We start from the raw sequence: 23,123 nt of genomic DNA on the forward strand, positions 1-23,123 counted from the left end.
ATTATCGTACAAACCTGCAACTAACACCAAATAGTAGCAGAAAGGGAGTATAACATTAAAGTAGGACTTAAGTGTTGGTGACAATTACAGTATGTTTGGTGGAGGTCTGTGCTCTCTGAGAGCTTTTCTGGTTTAATATATATAATGTAAACTGATGCAACACACTTGAAGCATACAAAGCCTCACTAACTTTTCTCAATAGGCTAAACCAGTCTGAAGTGGCTTGGGTAAAGAAACGTGTCAAGAAGATATCTGCTGTGTTCAGCCATGGAAATAAGTGACACAAAGGAACAGCAACGCCACTCAAACAATGCACAGGACTACACAAACTTACTTTATTTTCTTTTAGATCAAAACAAACAGTTCAGATTTTCATTCATTTAAATGTATTTTCAGTTACAAATGTAATTTTTGGTGCCAATAAAGGCAATTTACATTTTAATCAAAGAATCAGGGTTAAGTTGACGTTGGTGTGTGTCAAACATACAATGAATTGTGGACTTCTTGTACTTTATGGCAACGTGGATGATGTAGGTTTTTCAATAGGCTTTATCTGCCCAGATCCTTTACAACTTGTATCTTTATATTTAATTTAAAAGGCTCTGATTGGCCCTTTGCTACATCATCTTATTTGGTGTGTCAGTATGTGCCATTTCATACAAAAGGTTCTTCTCTCACATCCTCGAGGCAAACTCCACCCTCCTGACCAGAGACTTGCTCACCTCAGATAAGGAACGACAACCTACAAAACACACAGACAAAGAGAAGTCTGAGAAAACATTTGGTAGACGCACTACAAGCTATAGATCCACTTAGTATAGATGTTTAGTACCTGACAGGGCCATAGCCAGTCGAAGCTCCTCTTTAAGTAGTTCTAAAAGTTCAATGACTCCTTTTTCCCCCTGTTGGCACAGATATTACAAGTGTTGTGTGGTTGTATCATAAGCATTCAAAAAAGTCAATTTAGGTTTAAAAAGAGGCTAATTTTTAAAAAGCACATGAGATTGCTTATGCATGCCAAACAATCGATTGATTCAATTATTTTAACAAAAAAGTCATAAAAATACTTATTTTGACTGGAACGACATCAACAAGATTTCTGTATGTGTGATAAAAGATAGAAAATGTAGGGATTTACTTGACAGGCAAGGCCCCACAGCACTGGTCGGCCAATGAAAACAGCTTTAGCTCCAAGAGCGATGGCCTTAAGGACGTCTGTTCCTTTCCTCACTCCTCCATCCAGGTAGACGTCACAACGACCCCGTACCGCGCTCACCACCTCTTCCAGAACATCCAGCTGTTCACATAAAAACATGCAACTTAGTTCTGTGCTTCTGGAAAACTTCCATTACCTTTACCCTAACCCAATAGTGACCCTAACTCTTTCCCTAACCCTAAACTAACTAACCCCAACCCTTTTCAATTGAAAAACTAGTTTAACTATTGACTACAAAACAAGCACTCACAAAAAACACACACACACATTACTGATCAAACACACAGACCGTGGCTGGCACACCATCTAGTTGTCGCGCGCCGTGATTGGATACCAGGATACCATCAACACCATGGTTCACTGCCTTGTCAGCATCTTCACCTGCGCAAGGAAACACACACCCATTGTTAACATGTTCACATCTGGTAGTTCATTCCTGTCCTCTTATTTTGACACTTCTTCCTTTAAAGTTACTTTTCTTCCTCCCTTTGTGTGTCGTCCTACCAGTACGAAGCGTGTACCCCTAAACCTGCTTTGTCTGAGGGGGTTGGAGGAAAGACTGGCAGTTAGACCACACTTGTTTTGTGTTTGTTTCCTCAACAAAGACGCATGACGACAAATTCTTTAACTGACATGGGGGAAAAGAGAAATCCTCTATCATGATATATTTATCATGTATGCACATCCAGTCATTATACAAATATACGGCTATTGGTCATAACGCACTTTTATGAAATGGCCCATAGCCACATGCACAACTGCTAGAAATTGGCGGATTGACCAATTCCACCATGGCGTCATATGTCCTGGGGACTTCCCGGAAAACCGCTTTCCATACAATTCCAAAAGCACAAGTGTGATGCTTGCCATCTTACATATCATGGGGCAGCATCTCTGTGATGTAGTGTTTGTGTATGTGAGAGTGTGTGTGTGTGTGCGTGTGTGTGTGTGTGTACCATTCAGCACTCCTTTCACAATCACAGGCAGATGCGTTTGTTTTTTCAGCCACGTGATGTCGTCCCAGCAGAGAGTGGGGTCTATTGCTTTTGCAACATAAACGGCCAAACCACTGTCATTGCCATAGTTGTTCTCAGAGAAAGCCAGAGAGTCTGTTGAGAAGTTAGTCATACTAAAAACACACACACACAAACACACACAGAGTTAAAGAGTTAGAAGAGGATGGTCTCATACACTTTGTGTTGTCCAAGGTAGAATTTAGGAATTGATTTCTTATTCTTCTTATGTACATGTGTTTGTGTCCTACCTCAGATGAGAGGGCAGTTTAAAGCGGTTGCGCATGTCGTCCCATCTCCTCCCAAGGTACGGGGTATCCACGGTAACAAAGATGGCCTTGTAGCCTGCAGCTTCTGCCCGCCGAACCAATGAAAGGGTCAGCTCTCTGTCTTTATAGATGTAAAGCTGCAGCCACAGAACACCTGTACCACCCTGAGAGTCTGTCATTGATGACATCACTTCCTCTATAGTGGAGGTGGCCCAGGAGCTCAGCATCATCCCTGTTCCCATTGCTTTGCATGCTAGCAAGACAAATATGATACAGGTGTTAAAGTGTATCTCTCAGTGTGGGAGATAATACATGTAACCATGGTTGCATTGTTTACACATAAGATTTCATTTGTTAGCAACATCTGTTAACCGGTGCTAGGTCCAAAGTTCCCCATGAGCTGAGGAGAAGGAGGCGAGGGCTACAATATTAAAAGGACTATTAATGTTATTGTGATGTCATTCATGTCTATGGGCATATAGGGTTATACAGGGTAACAGAGGGTTGAATGTAAGATCTATCTCCAGTAATACGGACACGCTAGCAGTGCTTGTTCTGGGTTAACGTCCTGCGTTACCATACTTGCAGTTTACCTCTGGCTGTAGCTGTTTCTCCCTCTGGATGAGCCATCCTTTGCATTGCCGTGGCCGCGACACAGATAGGCATACTGAGCTCCTGGCCCAGTACAGACACACTCAGATCCACCTTAGAGACATCTCTCAAGACCCGAGGGATAAGATACCACCTGAACACACAAAACATTATTCAAATCAAGAATGTGGTCTGCACGGTGGTCCAGCGGTGAGCATTGTTACCTCTGAACAAGAATGTTTCCAGTTTGATTCCCTGACTTAACAGACATCTACCTTTGTGGATTTCTCTCTGGGTTCTCCCCGGTTAATCTGATTTCTTCCCTCAGTCCAAAAACATGCTCATCAGGTTTATTGGTCTCTCTAAATCGCCAACAAATGTGAGTGAAAGGCTGCCTGTCTCTATGTGTCAGCCATGCGATTGAATGGCGACCAGTCCAGGATGTACCCTGCCTCTCGCCTTAAGAGAGCAGGGATAGGCTCCAGCCATCCATGACCCTGAACGGAATAAGCGGTATAGAAGATGAGTAAATGAATGAATGTAACTAGACAGGCACTGTTAATGCCTTTTTAAGGGCGCTGGAGCATCCCAAAGTGTGTCCTGGTATCCATAGAAAATTACTGAGATGTGCCACATTTTTTTTTAATTCAGCAGGTATTTTGTGAAAAAAAAAAAAAAAAAAAACTCGTACATTTTAGTTATTATCTCAAATAAACTGTAGTAGCTCATTATTAGTTTAAGGGAAGCATATCCACACTTTCCACCCACCTGTAGGTTCAGGACCTGCCCCTCTTTTGCTGTCTGTAGACAGACTTGTCTCTTGAAGAGGAGCTGCCATATGATTTCTTATAATTCAAATTTGATTTCTTAAAATTCAATCTAATCCAATCCACTTTATTTATATGGGGCATTAAAAAAATAGTGCTGCACAGTGAAAATCAAATAAGAACATCAATAAAACTAATAAAATAAAACTTTAAAAAAAAACCAAAGAAACAAAAAAGAGCTATAAAAACTAGGGATGGGTGCAGAATTAGGTACTTGTATAGGTACCGACCGAATTCTGTCAAAAGTAGCGGGTACCGGTTCATGTAAAATCAGAAGGTACCATGTTTAGGTACCTAAATGCATACTTGTGACTGTAAGGGAGTGGAAGGGTAGCCAATTTTCCATGCTGGACATGAACACAGCATTGCAAGGTTATTTAATGAAGAATAAATATGTGTAGTCAAAAAAACACATGTATTTTATTTCTAAACAAAATCTTATTTTTTTACCACAGAAACACAAAAAAGTACCGAAAATTGGTACCGATGAGTACTGATACCGATTGCCAGGTACCGGGTGTCTGTACTGTATCATTTCAAATGTGAAAGGTACCCATCCCTAATAAAGACACAGGAGTTAAGACTGTAAAAGACGTAAAAAGACAGAGATTACACAACTCCCTAAATTCAAAGCTGAAGAATAAAAATGAGTTTTAAGACGTGGTTTAAATGATGATAGGGTGGAGGTTGTATTTATCTCTAAAATGAACTGGGAACCAATGGAGGGACGCCAGGATTGGTGTGATCTGTTCATGTTTTCGAGTACCTGTTAAAAGATGAGCAGCAGCATTTTGGACTAACTGTGAGCATGTGAGAGCAGCCCGACTAGCCTCAGTGTAGAGTGCATTACAGTAGCCCAACCATGTAGAAATAAAAGCATGAATTACTCACTCAAAGTTGTTAAAAGATAAAACCGGTTTAATCTTGGATTAAGGCCTAGGGTGATAAAAACTGGATTTAACAACTGAATTTATTTGTTGATCCAATTTCAAATCACTTTTATCTTTTGCACCAAGATAGAAAACAGAAAACACCACTGATTGTGCACAAACTTGTGGAGAACCCATCAGCAACTGATATTAACACGACATAGAAGCAGGTAAATTATCACTGCCTTTGGTGTAACAGCCACAGATACTCCACAGCTCCACGACTACATGACAGAAATTAACCAGTCAGCCTGACATATTTAACATGTATAATATGGGTAATGATATGGACACAGTCTTTTGGTATACTGGTTGGTTATACTGACAGAGCTGACTTAACCTCATTTCATCCCAGTATGTAAATTTTTAACTTCCTACAGCTGTACTCTGCTTCACAAAATGAGTTTCTTCACTGACACAGCAGACTGCAACTTACAGGCTCATGTCATTGTGTGTGTGTGTGTGTGAGAGTGTGTGTGCTGTACCTGTTAAAGGCAGCAAGATTACTAGCCAGGGTATGCTGCTCATCAGCTCCTGAGCGGTAGTAATCGTACACAGATTTTGGAAGAACTCTCCTGGCTTCCTCCTCAAAATCTGAAACACATACACGATGCCCCGACATTGTGTGTCCCCGTCCACTCAAACGCAAATCCACTAATGCAAAGCACTGACTGTTACTCGGACAGTGCTGTGATAAGAGCTAATTAATCATTAACCTGCTGGACGACACCATGTTTACACATTGCTTTGGAAAACTTTCAGCTTTGCTTGTTGTTTCTTTACATTATAAGGTCAAAATGAATCCAGAGCGTTGTTACCACATTGGCAATGATTTTAAAACCTCTGGAGCTTTACAACATCTGCTTTGGACTCTTACTTCTCTATAACAGAGCAGTGACCTTTGGATCTTTGTGTTTCCATTGTCTCCTGGTGTTAATAAAATCCTCTCTCAGCTTTTTTGAAAGCTCCTTTGTTAGCTCTTTTGCTTTTCTAATGATTAAAACTCATCTTAAATACCTTCATGGATGGGGTTCATGCCTGCATCACAGAGAAAGGAAATAACATTTCGTATAAAGGTCCTGAAGGTTTAATTATGTTTCAACTCCACTTTTGACCATTGGAACAGATGGAAAGCTTTTCAAAACAACCATGGTTGAATAATTTTGACATGGCTATCTCAAAATGTACTGTTACAGACAAAAACATCATGTATCATCAGTGTTAGTTTAATGTATCAAACTCATAAAGAAGTCATCCATGGCATAATCTTGCTCTTAAAAAAATGAATCCAAAACTCCCTAAAGTGTTTCTGAGGTTGAAAATTTCGGTAACGCTTTATATTAAGGTCCTGTAATAAGCATTAATAAATCCTTTGTAAGTACTTATAAGATGCTTATTCACGTTATTATTTGTTTATAAGACTATATAACTGATTAATAAGTGTTTAATAAGGCCATTGTAATAGTTAATACAAGACAACTTAATCTATAAGGTATATGGAACCTAACCCTAACCCTCTTTGTTTTTTGTCTTCTTCTTTTGTCTCTCATGAGCCCTACCCCAGCCCTCCCCCTAAACCTAACCATTCGGGGCCCCATTCCTAAACCTAACCTGTGGGGCCTCACGCCTAACCCTTACAATGACCTTATTAAACACTTATTAAGCAGTTATATAGTCCTATAAACAAATAATAATGTGAAAAAGCATCGTATAAGTACTTACAAAGGTCTTATTAATGCTTATTACAGGACCTTGATATAAAGCGATACCAAAATTTCTGATAGCAACCGTATGACATAAATGATTAGGTATGAGGCTCTTTGAAAAAAATTGGTGACGTACCTTACGTCTGTGTTTGGCATGCTTCGAGCTGCACCTATCAGCAGATTTTCCTGGTGCATGTGGACAGAAATAGTCTTAAAACAAACTGAGGGGGTTAAAATACCTTGTTATGTGTGTTCAAGGTCTTAATCAGGCAGATTTTGTAAGTCTAAAAACGTTTTTTAACCCAGAATGGCAATTTATTCTGCCAAGTCCCAGACATTCACTCAGTGGATCCCACTTCTGACACCAAATTTTCTGTGGCAAAATTTCTACTTTTGGTAAAAACAAGATTCTGTGAAACAGAGAGAATGCCTTTTTCTCTTTTATTCTTGCAAGGAGTAAGCAGTACAAGAGTGTCAAGGCAGTCTGCAGAGATGCTCAGTTTGATGGTTTCAGCAGTGTGTTTGTATTCATGGTGCACCTGGTTCAAGACCACTGCATGCACTGTCTAGGTAGGAATTACTTCTACTTGTATCACTGAAAAACAGAAGAAATCTGGATGTCTTAGAGCAGTGTTGCAGTTATTAGACTAGTAATTCTTCTTGAAACATTAAAAACATGTTGTAGTCTATCAGCAGTGAAGTTGCTGCATTTTAAACCAGTAAAGTAGTACTCAAATCTTTTAAGCATGATTGAAAAGATAGACCAAGTCAAAGTAGCCGAACCAAATCTCTGAAAGATGATGAAATGCAAAATGTTTTGTGATGATGCTTGAAAACTGATGACAAAGGGTAAAAATCCAAACTTCGGCTGTTTTTCTGACCTTATGATTCTTGTTTAAATATAACACTCAGATCCTCCAAGTTTCATGTTTATTTACCATACAACAAAATTCAATAAAAACATTAAGAATTAACTTTCTCCACCATCACCAAAAATGAATTTCTCCCACTAAAAATGTAAAACTAGAAGGTCAAGAATAATAAAATGCAAGGGTTGGGGCTGTGGAGTGAATACATATGAAGCAAGCAACATCTTTTGGCAAGCAAGGCAAAAAAGGCAGAAATCTACTCCTACAGCTGTATTCAACAAAATGACTGGAAACAGTTACAAATCACAACACAGACTAAAGAAACACAGATGAAAAAGAAGACAGTGTTCTTCCTCGTCCAGGTAACTTCCCTTTTGCTCGTCTGTTTTCGGCTCAGAAATGAGCAATTCAAAATTATGTCATACCACAGATTTTTTTCCCCCAAACAAAAGCACAATCTTTTATTCTGGGATTTTAGAAACAGTGAGTCTTTACTGTAAGGCATGAAAAACAAATTACATTTTGTTGTTTTAGTTATTGTATTTAAGGTTTCAGTTGGGTGTCCATGTAGCCTAAGAATCCTGTTAGGTCTTTATTGTTATTGCCCAACTGAGCAACCTATTGGCCAATCAGAACCGCGAGACCATTCATGAAAGATAAAGAGAAATCAAATGTGGCTTTGCCAGAGCCTTATCCATCTGAGCTCTGGTCCCACCGAAGTCCCACCCACAGTGCATGCTCTATGCTTCAGAGGGAAACTGCTCACTTCCTGCTTCATCTTGCCTTCAGGTGGAGTTTGACTGGCTCACAAGGATGAAGTGGTGCTTATGTGTTCAACTTGGAAGAGAGCTATGCAGGCGGTGGGAGAGAGATTTCCATGTCGAGGATGAGAAGGCATGAACCCTCCGTCCCTCGTTCAGCACTGCTTTACCAAATCAAACCCCGTAAAGGAATGCATGGCAGAGGGCTCACTTAGCACTGTTTAGCCCAATCGCCGATGGTTGGGGGAGCGTGGTTGCAACGGTGCCACAAGGTCGCTACCCCCGGAGATTGCCAGGGCGAACTTAGCATCCGCTCCCCATTTTCTCCCCCCAGTGTAACCTGGTGCTGCTGGTGCGACACCCAGACCCACTGGACCTCTGGTGAATCTCCAAGCTTTCTTTGGATCATAGACATGAACCAGCATAGAATTCACACCCAGGCAGTCCAACCTTCATACAACTGGGCCAGGTTGTCCATGTTGGTGGCCTCCCTGATGACAAAGTCCACCTTTAAATAAAACAACACACAGTTTATGAGCTCACAAGGGTAAACAAAAGCACTCCAGAAGTTTTAGTCAGTTATACTTAGGGTCCAAAACACAACATATAAAAGTGTTAACAGAGCAGGAAAGTGAGGTCCAAACACGAGTAGTCTCTGGGCACATATTCTAGTCAAATGTGAAAAGCTGTGATTGGACCACCCAGGAAATGTGATTGTTAGCAGGTTTAAAATTTGCAACACAAAGGTACATAGAAAGCAGCTAGAAAAGCAAAATTGTGGATGTAAACGCGTCTTTGAGTTTTTGAAAAGCGCTCTATTAGAAAATTGTATTATTATTATTATAAGTTTTTGAAAATATTAGCATCATGAAATGATAAACAACTAAGAAAATGATTAAAAAAAGAAAATAAAAGGTGCCAGAAGAGTCTTTTTTTCTCATTTTGCAGGAGATAGTCCTAAATTCAAGGATTCAAGGAGCTTTATTGTCATTTCACACATGTAAAGACATGAGGTGGAACGAAATCAGTTTCCCTGGTCCTGGTATAAGCCCGCATAACCTAAATAATACACTATATAAATATAAAACACTATATAATTATATAAACAACAGTATAAAAGTAAATAAACATGGACATTGAAAAGTCTGATGCTCTACCGACTGAGCTATCCAGGCTGTTGTGGAATTGTGGAAAAATTTCTCTTATTTTGTTTATAGTTAATAAATTATTTTATTTTTTTAAGCTGTAAAATTTGGGTGAAAGTAAAATTAGCTGAGACCTTATTGATACCATACCATGTTGCACATATTTACAAATATCTAAAACTAAAACACTCTTACCTAGCTCAAAAGCCAAAACAAATGGATTAATTTATAATTTAAGAGTAAAAAGGATTAGAATAAATATAAACCCATGTGTAAAAAAAGTTAAACTTCTGCCCTATTTTTTAAAGAAATTCTGAAGAAACGTTGTATTTGAATATGATTTAAATGCCAGAAAGTCTGTGTCTTTGATGATACCTGCTCAGTGACGCTCATTCTTCTGTTTGGATCGATGTCTCTGCCCTCCAGCTTGGCTTTCACTCTCTTCCACACACTGACAGCGTACGAGTTCCTCTCCTGAACAGCTGTAACAGAGCAAGCAAAATGTTCTTCAGTGATTCTTATTTATTCAATTTAGTTGCAGTTGTTTTGGGAAGTAATAAAAATGATTAATAAAAACACTGAATCAGAAAGCAGTCATCAAGAGAAGAAGGTAAAAAAGTACCTCGCCCTGTTTTGGGGTCTCGTACGGCCCTCTTCGGACTGGGGTTGAGACCTTTGCTATTGATCAGCAGAGTACTGGGTGGGGTATCATTGGGGGTTCCCAGGTTACGCTGCAGAGCCTTGCGGGCGTTTTGGGACATTGACTCTGGCTGGGTCTTCACCCCACTGCATCTGACAGCTTAAATCAAACAGAATGGTTACTGAATCTTCTTCAGAATCAAACACATGGAATACATCTAGGTATTTAAAATGCTCTTAAACTATGCCTCATGCACATTAAGGATGGCACTGATGGCATAAGGTTATTGCTCATTGTGTGATTGCAATACATGGCATATATACATACTTTTTTTGTATTAGATGTTAAAATGGAAGATTTGTTTTCTTGTTGTGACAACCAATCCAATATTTAGTAACAATATATAGCTGCTGTTTAAGGAATGTCTGTGCAGCAACTTGAGAGACAAAGAAATGGAGTTAATTCCTCGGGTCATACCTGCTGCAAAGCTTGTCTGTGTTGCAGAAACAGGACTGGCACATTCACTCTCTCTGTCTGTCACCAGTGGAGAGGCAAAACCCACCAGACCGTTGTAAACACTGATTTGGGGGAAAAACAAACAGTTAAAAATTGAGATTTACAAGAGAGACTACATATGTTACAATCAGAGAACATGTTTGGGTAAGTACCTCTGGCTTTGGCGCTGCAGCTCTTTGAGGGTGGTGGGGATCTCCTCCAGTAGCTCAACATGCTCATGGTTGCGGGGCTGCCCACTGGCCTGGACCACCGTGAATAAAACCAGCTGGATGTTGTCTTGCCATGCCTTGTACTCCAAAAGGAAGAGACGTACACTGCCTTCATACGCCACCTCTTCACCATCTGCCAGTGCAACCTCCTCATCCTGAATTGAAGAATTAACACAAAGTAAGTAAATGATGTTGACAGAATTTGACAGAATCAACTCAACTATGCACCCCCCCACACCCCATCTTTTTTTTTTGAGCTGATTGAAAGCCGGTTACCTTAGCCATTGCCCTCAGCAGGTGTTTGACATCAGCCAGCTGGCGGTTGTGGTTGGAAAGAATAGTTTTAATTGAGTCAACGAGAAGCTGCAGTGTCTCCCCACAAGACTCCAGCTGCTGCTCACGTTCTTCCTGAGTCCTTTGCTCAACGCTAAGCTCCTCTTCCAGTTTCTTCTGAGCACAGCAGAGCCAGTCAGGACTTCCTATGGGCAGGTCAAGCACTGGAGTCTGTAGTAAAAAAATGAAGGGGGGAAAACACGTGTCTGAGAATGGTACAAAAACATTCCTCTATCAGCACACACTGTACTAGCTCCTGGTGAGATTCTCCAATTTTTTAACAAAGCAACTGAGATGATCTGGCTCTCCTGTGGTTAAAACTATGACTGACTATGACTTGAATGTGCATCACTAGAGATATGTAGAGGATCAGTCAACATGTCCAAATAAAAACCCACCAGTCTGTGAAGTAGTTGGAGCTCCACGGGAGACACTGTGGTGTTAAATTGGGCAGCGTAGGAGCAGGTCTGCTGACAACGTTTGAGCAGATCAAACAGTGCTGCGTCCATGTTGAGGGCTTCAGGTGATCGGGTCCGAAGGCTTTCAAAGTTCAGGATGGTGGAGCACAAGAAGGTGACCTGAAATAAGAAAAGATGAATAAGAAAGTACTGAGATTTAAAGGGGTCATCCTTCAATTTATGTGACAGATAAGAGAGACGGATCTTTGACAAATGATTCTTTAGTTAAGAGGTGGTAGTGTTACCTGGCTGGTGCGTTGGTTTTCTCTGGCGACCATGGCTCGTCTGTCTCTTATGGTCATCTCAAAATCCTGCAGTACAGGGGCCAGTGCTGGGTTGGCTCCACCAGCCCACTTCAGACGCTGCTCGATGCTAGCCTCCAGGGATGCCAGCTTCTCCTGTTGGAGGTCAAACATCAGGATCATGACAGAAGAACAGAACAGAAACTTTGGATCAACAGGTAATTAAAATGAATGAGCTGTAATATCTCTGTGGTGGCTGATTAAGTTTATAGGACGGTTTATTTGAGGGGATACCAACCTGAACAGCAACGATCGCTCCCTCTTCCTGGCTTAACTTGTACAGCTTCTTCTTCATGTTTCCCAGGATGACAGAGCGAGGAGGAATGCTGACACTCAAAGGTTGACTACTGGAGCCCAGAACGTCCTCATGCTGCCACTGGACATGGACACAGACAAACACAAGAGGTTATTTTAATCTACCTGAGGGTTTAAAACATTAAAACTATACTACTACTATATAAAATTCTGAGTAGAGAACACGGTAGCCTCTAAGAAAGTACAGTGCTCCTCTAACAACAAACCCAGGGTTTTTGGAACTGGGGACAACCTCTTGTTATGCTGCTGAAATGCAAAAATTTCCCCCATGGAGATCAATAAAGAATATTCTTTTCAAAATTACAGAATTCTAACCCTAGATTCATTTTTTCAACCTTTACACCTATTCTAATCCTTGAATTCCACTTACACGTACTGTTAAGTTTCACTTTTAGCTCTTGACGTGCACTCGTTACAAAATAATAGAATTTATAGATTCTAAATTGACATAAAATAATGGGACATTTTTGTATGTACTTGCTATCTACTGTCCCATTGGAACAACGTATTGATAAATGAGACCTTTTTATCTATGAAAAAAAAGAAAGAAAAAATTACATTTATTTAGTCTAACTATTACATGCAACAAGTTAGCCCTATTTTGTTGCTTTGTCATTGATGTAACTCGTATGAATTTCATTCTAATCTTTGAAAATCTGAATAATTTGGACACTTTTGCTCTTACCTGAAACATAGCAATGTGAAGCTGGACCCTCTGCATGCTGGCCTTGGCAGCCTCCAGGTTGGCGTCCATCCTTCTCAGAAGGTCAACTTTTTTCCACGCCGTGTCGTAGGAAGAGGCCAGCACCGTAGCTCTGTTCAGCAGCAGCTGAGAAACCCGGCCTGATGCCAGGCACTGCTCCACCGCCTTTTTACAAAGCTCCTCCAGAGAAACCTGAAGAGCCAAGACAAGAGTGTAAGATGGTCTGTTACTGACTGCTCTGTGGTGAGCTTTTTGAAACAGTTGGTTAATCAGTTAATATTTAGAAAGACAGGTCGGTCAAAAGGTTTCATAAAAGTTGTATCACTATTTCAAGTAAAACTGATTTCAGTGACTGCAACTTATGGCTCTGTAGTGCTAGCTGGATAATACACATCGAAAAGCATGCAGGGAAAGTGATGAAATTAATCTTTATGACAGGCTTTTCAAAATTCAAAATATTGAAATGATAAACTAAATAAGAAGTATGGCCAACATGTGGTCATTTTTTTTCTACAAAGTTGCAATTACCTTGCTTTCTGCACCGAAGTCTTTTGCTTCTACTTGAGCCACGATGTCTAGGCTAAGAGCGGACAGGGTGCTGCAGAGAGCCAGACCAAGGGCCTTGGTGGGCAGACCCAGAAGCATCTGCCGCACAAACTCTGCTGTGAAGGCCTTGATGGGGCGGATCATCTGTTCCTCACTGGGCACTGTCAGACCTGACCCTGTTGCAGGGGGACACATGTATAACGGCTTCCCTAAACCAACTGGTCCATTGAGCGGCAATAAGTCTTCAGCAGGTGGACAGGTACCTGGAAAAAACATGGAGAAACAAATATGTTTGATAAGTTGTCATTTCTACTAATGGCACTTCCTCTGCTAATATAACCATGAGAAATGCAGTGATGTTTTGGTTCAGCATCAGTAATGGCTGATATCCCTACATTTGGAAATCCTCTGCCTACCTGAGGGACATGGCAGGCATTAAAATGTGATGTCATAACTGACCAATCAAAATGAGTTATTTAACTTTTCAAATGTGCAAAGTGATTAAGACACAACTAGTTGCAAATAAGCAACAATTTTGGATTAACTCAAGATTTGGATTTGCTCAAGGACTGGTCCGAGTGCAGGTCAATCCCCAACACTGATCAGCTGTAACATTATCACACTGAAAAGTGAAGTAAACGTATATTTTTTCTTTACATGGCACCTGTCAGCAAACAAAAAACAGTGACAGGGTCACAGACAAGCCAAGATACCTGGTGTGCATGGGGAGCATGTAATTGTCGTGCAAAAATGTGGTTTGTCATGTGGCAGTGTGGAGCTTTTACCAGAGAGAGCCTGAGCAAATGTAGAACACAGCCTGAAGAAATCCCTGATGGTTTGCAGCCTCTTGAGAAAAAACACATCTTCCATCAACTGCCGCTGACTCAGGCACTCGAAGATGTGGAGCTGAGTGGCTCTGGCTTCCCGCAAAACATCGATCTTGCTCCAGGCTGAAGGTATCTCCAGAGTACTCAGCTGAGGGTGATGAGGAGCAAAAGAGAATAAGATGAGAAAGAGTTGACTTTTTTTCCCCTGTGACTCATGGGTTATGATTTGAGTTAATGCCTGGGGAAAATTAATGAGTCTCTAAAAGATCTTTGTATTTTTTTTTAGTTTTTTGAGGGTTACAGTGATTAATCATTTAGTTGAATGAAAAGGTGGCTCTCTAACTGCACCTGAAAATAAAAACTAAGGTGTTACCTTCTCTGTGAGCTGTGCAAAGGCTGCCTCTAGCTGGGTGAACATGCCATCAAAGGCCACCAACAACATTTGACCAGCAGACATCTTTGGCGTGTCCTGGCTCAGTCCATCCATGCTGCGAGGCTGGATCAGCTCTGAGTACTGGGAACGCAGCATCCTATGCACAAGACCAGTATTGAACACATGCAATCATTTACTATGAACTCTTTCTGAACAAGTTAATGAAGAGCAGGCGTCCGTGAACAACAGCTTACCTGGTTATGTGGAGGCAGTGGTTGTGACCATCAGGGTCGAGGCCCATGGTGGCCTGTAGACTGTCAGCCAAACCCTGGAGGCCTAGACCATCAGAGCACTGCTCTACAAGCTGCTCCAGCTCTGTCAACATTGTGTTCAGGGTTTTCTCTCCTTTCACCATACAGCGCAGAGCCTCTGGGAAGATGATCTGACGGAAGTTGGAATTGAGCTCCTACACAGAACAAAAAGATATGTGTCAGAAACTCCTGTGGTCTCTGGCAGTTTTTTCTGCAAATGCCTGCAGCGGTAAGTGAATTATTTCATGATTTTCATGAGTTTTAGGGATGAATCTACCTGCAAGCAGGTGTACACGGCATTGGCCAGGTACACAGCCTGGATGGTAACTGAAGGAGCAGGTAGCTCCAGGTCATGAGCCAGAAGTGGGCAGTGTTGTAGCAGAGTTGCTAAGGCACTGACATTTCCAGTAAGACTACAGAGCTCCTCCAGGAACCACGTCCCATCCCGAAACGTCAAGTCTACAAGCTGCTCTCCTGCACTGGCTGCTGCTCCTTCCATTACCAAGTTCCTCCTGGATACACACAAGCACACACACAGACACTTAAATGCAATGATCTTCTGTTGACATGTACTGTGATTGTTGTATTAAAGGTGCACTAACACTATTATAATGTGGACTTACTCACTTTACTACAAACACTATTTTCCTTAATATGAATGGATGAAAAAAACATACTGTAGTGAAGGGGTGGAATAAAAGAAAGGTGTAAAACCTGCAGAGTGTGCAGAGGGCAGAGGTGATAATGCACGCCATGCTGAGGGAGCCCAGCTCTGCGTTCTCTCGTAGGAATACTGTGATGCAGTGCTCGATCTCATGCAGCTGCTCTTCGCAGGCTGCAACATTTGCACCATCATCCTTCAGGCGCTCTGTTTGTTGCATCACACGTTCATTTGTTTCGGCCAGTTGATGCTGCAAAGTCAGCTCCACACTGGACAAGAATTGGCACGAGGTTGTCGGAGGCTGAGCAGCAAACAGCACCTCGAACCTAAAAAGGAGGGAAAACATTGCTGAAATTGATGTAAACTCAAGGTTTAAGGATTCTATCTCCAACATTTCTGGATGAGGCCAAAAACTTAAATCAAACTCTCTAAAATTTCTCTGTAACCTGTCCTGAACTGGACACACCTGACAGCTGTACAAAAACCTCAGAAATCTAACTTTAATACTTTTTATTCCATGACAAAAAATCTCTGACAGTTCCTTACTGTCTGTAGATGTGCTGGCAGTGCTCGACTGTCATGTCTCTCAGGAGCTCCTCGAGCCAGGCCTTCCACTGGTGGGTTCGATGGAGCCGCAGGGTAGAGTGTGGATACAGCAGAGCGACTGTAGCATAGCTGTGCAACTGCTCAAGGCAACTACGCAGCGCCCCACGGCACTGTTGAAGCAAGGAGCTCATCTCTGCCTCCAAGCTCTCACACTGGCTTATTATGTGGGCCTGGCCCGCATTCTGAAGAAAGGCTGTGGCGGGCACATAGCTGGGCGGACCTGAAAAAGGATGAAGACAGTCAGGACAATAAATCGACACACTTCATTTAACATTTAGGTAAATACTGGTCAAAAGCCGAAATGCAAAGTTGGTATCACTTTACTTTAAAAAGCCTTTGAAGAAGTATAATGAGGTGTACTGGTTAGAAAGTAAGGATTTGCACTCTTTTACTCAAAAATTAAACATATTAAGCATGCTATAAGACGGCAAAAATCTAAATATGCTTTATCTTTGGAAAAAAGTAATGTATTCTTTTGTGACAGTACAAGATCTGTGGTTAGAGACATAACCTTACTTTTAACACGTTAACAAGCCATAGTTAAGTATAGTTTACGCGTTAAAGCTGACGAGTTATCACTTGCATGTGACACTCCTAGCTGAGGACACTCAAGAAGTAAATAATGAGGCAAAATACTAAAAAAAATGCTGGTAGCAAAGTCTGGGGTTTCCTTTCCTGGTGTTTTAGAAAGAAATAAGAAAGAAATTTACTGTAGCATCAACTATATTTTTTAAAAACTGTAATACTTCTGTGGTTGGCTGAGGCTCAGTGGTAGGATCATCATCCCCAAAATTTTTGCACAACAATCCAGGTCACTTTTGGAAGGCTATGCAACTACAGCCCTGTTTCTACACAAGTAGCTGAATGCAAATAATAATAAGTATAATAAATACTTTAAACCAATGAAAAACTTTTTTGATACAACCTGTAGCTCTAACAAGACACAAAAAATAATTTAATGTAAATTAATTTAATTAATTGAATGTCTTGGTCTTAGTCTTGCTGAAAATCATCCCATTCAGATCTAATTGTTGCAAAAAAGGTGCCTTAACAATGATACTTCAAAATTATAATTTTTTTCTTTTTAAAAATTTGCTAAATTTTCTAAAACTCATGATGTTGTCATTATTGGGGGCTAAGTGTAAATTAATGTAATGTAATACTGCAACATTACAAAAGTGAAAACCGTGAAGGGACTCTGAATAATTTCTGAGTGTACTACACACAGCTGCATCTTGAACTAACCCAGATCTATGGGGCTGCTGATGTCCTGCAGCAGGCTGGCCAGCTGGGTGGCTTCAAGGTTGGAGAACGCTGTCTGGTACTGGGAGATCCACTGGTCCAGGTCAGCCAGTTTGCTTTCAATGGCTTCTTGTACAGTCAGTTGCTGTGACTGCAGCTGGGTATGTTCTGAGTACCTGTGAAATAAATAAATAGGATTTCTTATTGTGCTTTAGCCATGATGAGCTATACAACATTTACGTTTCCCGACTGTGGACATCAGACAAAGCACCTGAGATTTTATTTAACAATTCTATCTATAGAGGTTTTAGATTCCTCTACGAGATAAAAGTATAAGATGAAGGTTTCCAGGGCACATCATGATGACCCTTGTAACTTCTGTGTGTGTGTGTGTGTGTGTGTGTGTGTGTGTGTGTGTGTGTGTGTGTGTGTGTGTGTGTGTGTGTGTGTGTGTGTGGTGCGGTCTCAGACCTTTGCTCGAGCGTGAGGATGAGATGATCAGGATGGTTTTCAGCCCCGTCCAGGAAGCAGATTTCTTCCTTGAGTTTGGCTTGTAGTTTCTCCCCCTGACAAAGCAAATCCTGCAGGACCAGGTACTCTTCAACGGCCTCATCCACCTGAGGCAGCACTGCCAGCATGTCATCCCGATTTTTGAACCAGTTCACCTGCACAATGTTCACAAAATTCATCTAAATCATCCATCGTCCAGTTATTCACTCCTGGAAGATTTGTGTTAAATTCAGTTCAGTTTCTTCCCTAAGTGGTCTATACTTTTTCCTTTCTTTTGTTACAAACAGAAAAAACTGATTCTTTTCAAAACTATAACATAAACCCTGTGGAGTGAATGCTACATATGCAAATTTATTGCTTTACCATCATCATAGCCTCACCTTGATCTCCGCCACACGGGAGGAGAAGAGAGAGCGTGTAATGTCTCTCTCCATCTCCCTCTTGTTCTGTTTGCTATCAGCCTGTTGACCTCCTCCTCCATACACTGCACCAGCAAAGCCCACCTCCCCCCCAGCAGTCCAGTCTACCAGGGGATCATAGACAAAGGCCTCAAGCAGGGTCAGGAGGGTCTCTCTGCCTCTGCGCATCATCTGCACCACCTGTAACAACACATTTAGGTTCAGCTTCTGTTCAGCAGAGCAGCAGCTCCCTCTAAGGGACAGAAAATGGGCTCACAGAAGTTTTATTTTTCAAAACAATTTGCAATATTGATTGAGAGAAGAGAAAAATACTGGAGCAAGAAATCAAAAGTTGAGTGTAAATTGGTTGATAACTTTTTAAATTCTATCTTTTGCAAAAGAAAGAAAAAAAATGCATGAACTTAAAGAAGCAGGCTGATCTTTGTCCTAAAAACATACACTCTCCAAAAGTAAAAGATTTGCTTTTCATTGCAGTAGAAAGTTGTAAATAGTGTATGGATGAAATGGGGACCAGGAGGTGTTATTTATACTGAACCTGTTCGCAGGAGAGCCTAAATATGCCCTCCACACCTGTGACTCCCAGGGCAGTCTCAATGTTGTGGGTCATCCTGAATGGCACCTTTTCTGGCACCCGAAGGCTTTTTCCTGCATCAAAAAACACAGACATCAATACGACCAGAATCATAGAAAAAATATTTTCCTTATCACCCAAAGTAGAATCAGGACAGCTTTTAATGACGCACAAATTACTTTATTCAACAAAAAAAGAGAAAAATAATTGTTTTAGAGTGTAAGAGTTTAACAACACCAGGTTTTTCTTGTGACCCTGAATAAACTGACTCATCAAAAAGACATGAGGACAAGCTGAAACTGACCTTTCTCAAAGCAAACATTGTAATCAATGTGGACCACCTCCCCGGTAGTCATGTCAATCAACACATTGTCAAGGTGACGATCACCAAGGCCGATGATATATCCAACCATCGACATGACAGCAGTGGATCTGGCATAAGACTGAAACAGAAAGAGAAAGAGGATATCACTTTTCACTTTGGTATTTCTCATTTTTCTGTGTTCGTTTCCTCAAAAAAAAGAGGAAAAAAAGAGAAGTCATCACCATTGTTGAAGTATTTAACAATAGTTACCTGGGTTACACCCCACCACTCACTGGGTGTGGTACAGGAACACCACAGCTCCTTGGCGAGCAGGTTTGAAGGTGTAGTCTCCATCAGCTCTTTAAGTACCTCCTTCATGACGCTGAGAGGCCAGTCTCGCCGTGTCACATCTAAACTGAGTCCCACTGCCTTGAGAGCTGGTCCAATGCGGCTGTAGTAGAGCTCACTTGGTCGGGGTACTGGAGGCACTGGCTGCTGTTGGAAAGAGTCTTGGACCTGGTTGAAACAAAAAAAAACCCCGAAACAAAACACTTTGATTAAACTCTGAAGAATAAATAAGAAAATTTCGAATTAGTAAGAAAGCTTGGTGCTGTTTAATCAATTGTTTCCCTTATCCTTACCCAGTGATCATCTTACCTTCTGAGCCTGCAGCACAGCTTCCCTCTGCTGCCAGCGCTTGTAAAGGCCAAAAAGTGGCATTGCCCCATCTACCCACTGGATAAGTCCTGATCTGGTTCCAAGGGGGGTTACAGAATAGTGGCGGGCATGAAAGCGTGGCTGCTCCTGCTGGTTGATCTTGGTGAACATGGTGTTGACAATAGACAAAAACTGCATGATGCGCTCATCCAAATGCAAATCTTCTAGACCTGAAAATGAGGCACAAGACGCAAATAATAAGGCTTTGCTGCAAACACTGTCCAACAATAAGAGCAGTATTGGCTGTTCCAGAAGTTGCTAAAAGTTGACATCACAGTCCAAATCACCTAGCACTCCATTTACATGTAATTGCGATGCCATGCTGTAGAAGAGAGGACTTACATCGTGGGAGAAACAGGAAGTGTATAAAAAACACAGTAAATATGTTTAGATCTACAAATTAACTTTATTCTGTCAATTTTTTTATGTCAAAATATCAACACTCTTTGTTTAACCAGCCAAAAGTGACCAAAAGAGACCAGCACATTTGCATGTAGTTTTCTGCTCTGGCTGCAGCTGGGAGGGACTGCTGGGAGTGAGGACTTTGGTCAACACATACTTTTACATCAGTCTTCAAACTTTGGAAAGATACTAGATTTGTTGCTAGCCACTTTTTTGGGAAAAGGTTATGAGGGGTCTGAAAGTCGCCAAACATAGCGACAAAATTGATAAGTTGGCAAAACTGTTTGAAAGCAGGTAAAGTTGTGGTTCATTCATTTCAAAAGTGCATCTTAGATCTTAGTTCACAACACTGGTAAAATTATATTCATAGTCGGTAACAATATCTGTACAACTGTATTACAATACTTTCTGGTGAAAAGAAAAACTCAATTTATAAACCAATGGAACTCTGTTTAAAAACTATTCAATTAAAAATGTTGCAAAGACAAAACGTTGCGACTGCAAAAGCTTAATTTGATAAAAATGTATATGTTTATTCCAAACTTGATGTAAGTAATATGCTTTGGAGGGGGTTTGAAATGGGACAAAAACCTCCAAACCAAAAACACTTTGAAGTAAATTTTCCTTTGTATTAATTTAATATGCAACAGATCAACACATGTTGGTGAACCCAAATTATCTCACCTTTAAAAAGGTATGGGTAGTTGCGTCCATCAGAGCCCAAGAAGAACAGCTTCTTTGGTTTGGTCTTGGTTGGCAGGATGGTGATGGTGTTGCCCACGCTCTGTATGGTGACGGCATCTGATGCTGACACTTCACCTGGCAGAGCCATCTTTGTTGTCGTCATAGACACCAGGCGAGGGCTGATTTCGTTCAGGTGAAGGAGATAGCTAGCTCGCTTCTGAGCACGCTGCTGCAGGCTGACCATAATCTGACCATGACATAAAAACATAAACAGCAAACTTCAAACACAAACCAACACACATACACTGTGGATTCTTTTTCTAAAGCAAGAACGACACTGGAAGCAGAGTAGTAGCCTGGCTAAGATGTGATAAAAGAGACAAAGAATGCATTCAATTAAAGCAATGAACCCGTTATACATGCCATATAAACACACAACAAACACATAAAACATATAGACAATAATGGAAATGGCAGAGATGGTAAAGGTAAACGCAGGATCACCTGCTTGAAGGGAAGCCAGCTGCTGGAGGGATTGGCAGGGTTTAAGGGGTTCCTCAGTCTCTCCAGGGCAGAGGCTATGGCATCACCAAAGGTCTGCTGGAACCATGTTTCATGTGGTGTTTCTGCTGGAGCTGCTGTTATGCTGCAGACGTGATCGAGGGCAAAAACCACCGGACGCATCAGGGCAGAGTGCTTCTCACGCATAATGGCAATTTTTTCATCCCTGCAGAAAAATAACAGGGGTTAACACCTTATAAACATCCTGCATACACACCAAAAAAATCATTTTTAGTAATTTTTTTTTCCACATTTCAACCCTAACCTATAACTTTGGTTTAGGATACAGTCTAAATATAAATATAGATATGTAGATGAAAGATAAGCTGATGTAGAATGAGAATTAAGTTATCTTTTAAAAAACAGGGATGTGATTGGAAAAAATACAGGGATTTCAAACTGACTGCAGATTGAGACAATCTGCATGATATCACAACAAAACTAACTGTGAAAAACTATTCTCTACTTCTGTGAGACTAATTACAACTGAAAAAAGCCTCACAATCTAAATAGGTGAACTAAAACCTGGTCCACCAATCCAAAAAAATCAAAGACCTTTAGTCTAACTTTTAAGCATTATCAATGAAATGTAAGTAAAGTATAAGTTTCATAGCATCTACGGTGAGGCCTCTATCCTATAAATATCATAGGTTTTAACCACAGATGCAGTTTTATCAGCAGCTGTATCTGCTCAAGCAGAACCTCACTGCTGGCTCACAATGAAATTCCTTCAACAACAGCCGTCCTTGGTTGCTGTGTGCCATTACTATGAATTGACGAAAGAATAAAAGCAATAGGGTTAGAAGTGACGAGAACTCTAAACAGAACTAAAAATGAGAGTGAGACTCACCTGCGAAGCGTGTTGTTGTTTTGCACCCTCTTAACCTCGTCCTCCAGTTGCTGGATCCTGCGCAGGACATGCATGTGCTGCTGTTGTAACACACCCAGCCACAGCTCATCCCACAGCAGGGTCACTCTGCGCAGCTCACCAACCAGCTGCTGGACCTGATCACCACAGAGTACTAGTTAGAGTCTGAGCGAGTACAGAAATAATCTGATTTTAAATACAAAGAGACCTAGAAACCCAATGAACTGACATCACAGCGCGTTTAAGGTACTATACTGCATGTGTCAGAGCGCGTAATCAAATATTATGGATTGTGTTCGGATTTTTTAAATATTTTTTTTTTACGGTAAATAAACATTAAAGACTGGTAAGGGTTTGTACATAGAGCAAAATACTTGCATTTTTTTTAAAACAGACATTAAAGACTAAGTTCGAAGTGTCTTTCTTTTAAGACCATGATTTCCTTTTACTTTTCATGTCTAAATGCTAGATTAATTTAGCTTTCATCAAAAAATGTGGGACCTTTTTGGGGATTTACCAAACAGCATGAAAGGAGAAGCTTTTATCAGACAAAAACTCTTGAATTCTCAAACATTTCCAGACCTATATCCAGAGTTCACTGCTAACATATCTATATACATAGACACTTGTATGCCATGACAACAGTTTTTGCAGTTTTTTCAATGCTACGAGTAAATGAGTATCTATAGCATCAACAAGTGGGCAAAAAGAACATACTC

General features: G+C 40.9%; 2 protein-coding genes across 3 annotated transcripts in view; both read right to left on the reverse strand.

Annotated features, from left to right (window-relative positions):
• Nucleotides 1-608: 608 nt before the first annotated feature.
• hao1 (hydroxyacid oxidase (glycolate oxidase) 1) lies at nucleotides 609-5,467 on the reverse strand. The gene is made up of 9 exons (XM_074696380.1): nucleotides 5,331-5,467; nucleotides 3,365-3,451; nucleotides 3,092-3,243; nucleotides 2,481-2,751; nucleotides 2,173-2,345; nucleotides 1,506-1,597; nucleotides 1,139-1,297; nucleotides 833-902; nucleotides 609-742 (listed from the first exon to the last, which is right to left on the reverse strand). The coding sequence occupies exons 1-9, from the start codon at nucleotides 5,465-5,467 to the stop codon at nucleotides 675-677; spliced, it is 1,209 nt and encodes a 402-aa protein (XP_074552481.1). The 3' UTR covers nucleotides 609-674.
• Nucleotides 5,468-7,026: 1,559 nt separating this feature from the next.
• smg1 (SMG1 nonsense mediated mRNA decay associated PI3K related kinase) overlaps nucleotides 7,027-23,123 on the reverse strand; it is a 40,552-nt gene continuing 24,455 nt past the window's right edge. For both annotated transcript variants that reach the window (XM_074695996.1, XM_074695995.1), the window contains exons 38-64: nucleotides 22,387-22,541; nucleotides 21,480-21,702; nucleotides 20,976-21,222; nucleotides 19,830-20,059; nucleotides 19,443-19,688; nucleotides 19,173-19,311; nucleotides 18,833-18,942; nucleotides 18,259-18,477; nucleotides 17,840-18,033; nucleotides 17,372-17,544; nucleotides 16,067-16,346; nucleotides 15,574-15,846; nucleotides 15,137-15,371; nucleotides 14,803-15,014; nucleotides 14,549-14,705; nucleotides 14,134-14,323; nucleotides 13,331-13,611; nucleotides 12,785-12,994; nucleotides 12,023-12,160; nucleotides 11,728-11,880; nucleotides 11,423-11,602; nucleotides 10,968-11,195; nucleotides 10,635-10,846; nucleotides 10,444-10,544; nucleotides 9,949-10,125; nucleotides 9,702-9,808; nucleotides 7,027-8,689 (exon numbers count right to left, since the gene is read on the reverse strand). In XM_074695996.1, coding sequence (XP_074552097.1) covers nucleotides 8,612-8,689; nucleotides 9,702-9,808; nucleotides 9,949-10,125; nucleotides 10,444-10,544; nucleotides 10,635-10,846; nucleotides 10,968-11,195; nucleotides 11,423-11,602; nucleotides 11,728-11,880; nucleotides 12,023-12,160; nucleotides 12,785-12,994; nucleotides 13,331-13,611; nucleotides 14,134-14,323; nucleotides 14,549-14,705; nucleotides 14,803-15,014; nucleotides 15,137-15,371; nucleotides 15,574-15,846; nucleotides 16,067-16,346; nucleotides 17,372-17,544; nucleotides 17,840-18,033; nucleotides 18,259-18,477; nucleotides 18,833-18,942; nucleotides 19,173-19,311; nucleotides 19,443-19,688; nucleotides 19,830-20,059; nucleotides 20,976-21,222; nucleotides 21,480-21,702; nucleotides 22,387-22,541 — 5,148 coding nt within the window. In that variant the 3' untranslated portion in view covers nucleotides 7,027-8,611. The remainder of the gene's footprint in view (nucleotides 8,690-9,701; nucleotides 9,809-9,948; nucleotides 10,126-10,443; nucleotides 10,545-10,634; nucleotides 10,847-10,967; nucleotides 11,196-11,422; nucleotides 11,603-11,727; nucleotides 11,881-12,022; nucleotides 12,161-12,784; nucleotides 12,995-13,330; nucleotides 13,612-14,133; nucleotides 14,324-14,548; nucleotides 14,706-14,802; nucleotides 15,015-15,136; nucleotides 15,372-15,573; nucleotides 15,847-16,066; nucleotides 16,347-17,371; nucleotides 17,545-17,839; nucleotides 18,034-18,258; nucleotides 18,478-18,832; nucleotides 18,943-19,172; nucleotides 19,312-19,442; nucleotides 19,689-19,829; nucleotides 20,060-20,975; nucleotides 21,223-21,479; nucleotides 21,703-22,386; nucleotides 22,542-23,123) is intronic.

Source organism: Halichoeres trimaculatus, unplaced genomic scaffold (genome assembly GCF_033239565.1).
Source record: "Halichoeres trimaculatus isolate MK-OKI-2021-1 unplaced genomic scaffold, fHalTri1.1 fHalTri1_scaffold_20, whole genome shotgun sequence".
Classification (NCBI taxonomy): domain Eukaryota; kingdom Metazoa; phylum Chordata; class Actinopteri; order Labriformes; family Labridae; genus Halichoeres; species Halichoeres trimaculatus.

Bases quoted from the DNA above. Each gene is read 5' to 3' on its own strand.
- hao1 (XM_074696380.1), bottom strand. From the start codon at position 5,467: ATGTCGGGGCATCGTGTATGTGTTTCAGATTTTGAGGAGGAAGCCAGG. The intron at 2,346-2,480 runs GTAGGACACAAA...GTGTGTTTTTAG, and splicing joins AAACTGCCCTCTCATCTGAG to TATGACTAACTTCTCAACAG. The intron at 1,298-1,505 runs GTCTGTGTGTTT...TTATGTGAACAG, and splicing joins TAGATGGTGTGCCAGCCACG to CTGGATGTTCTGGAAGAGGT.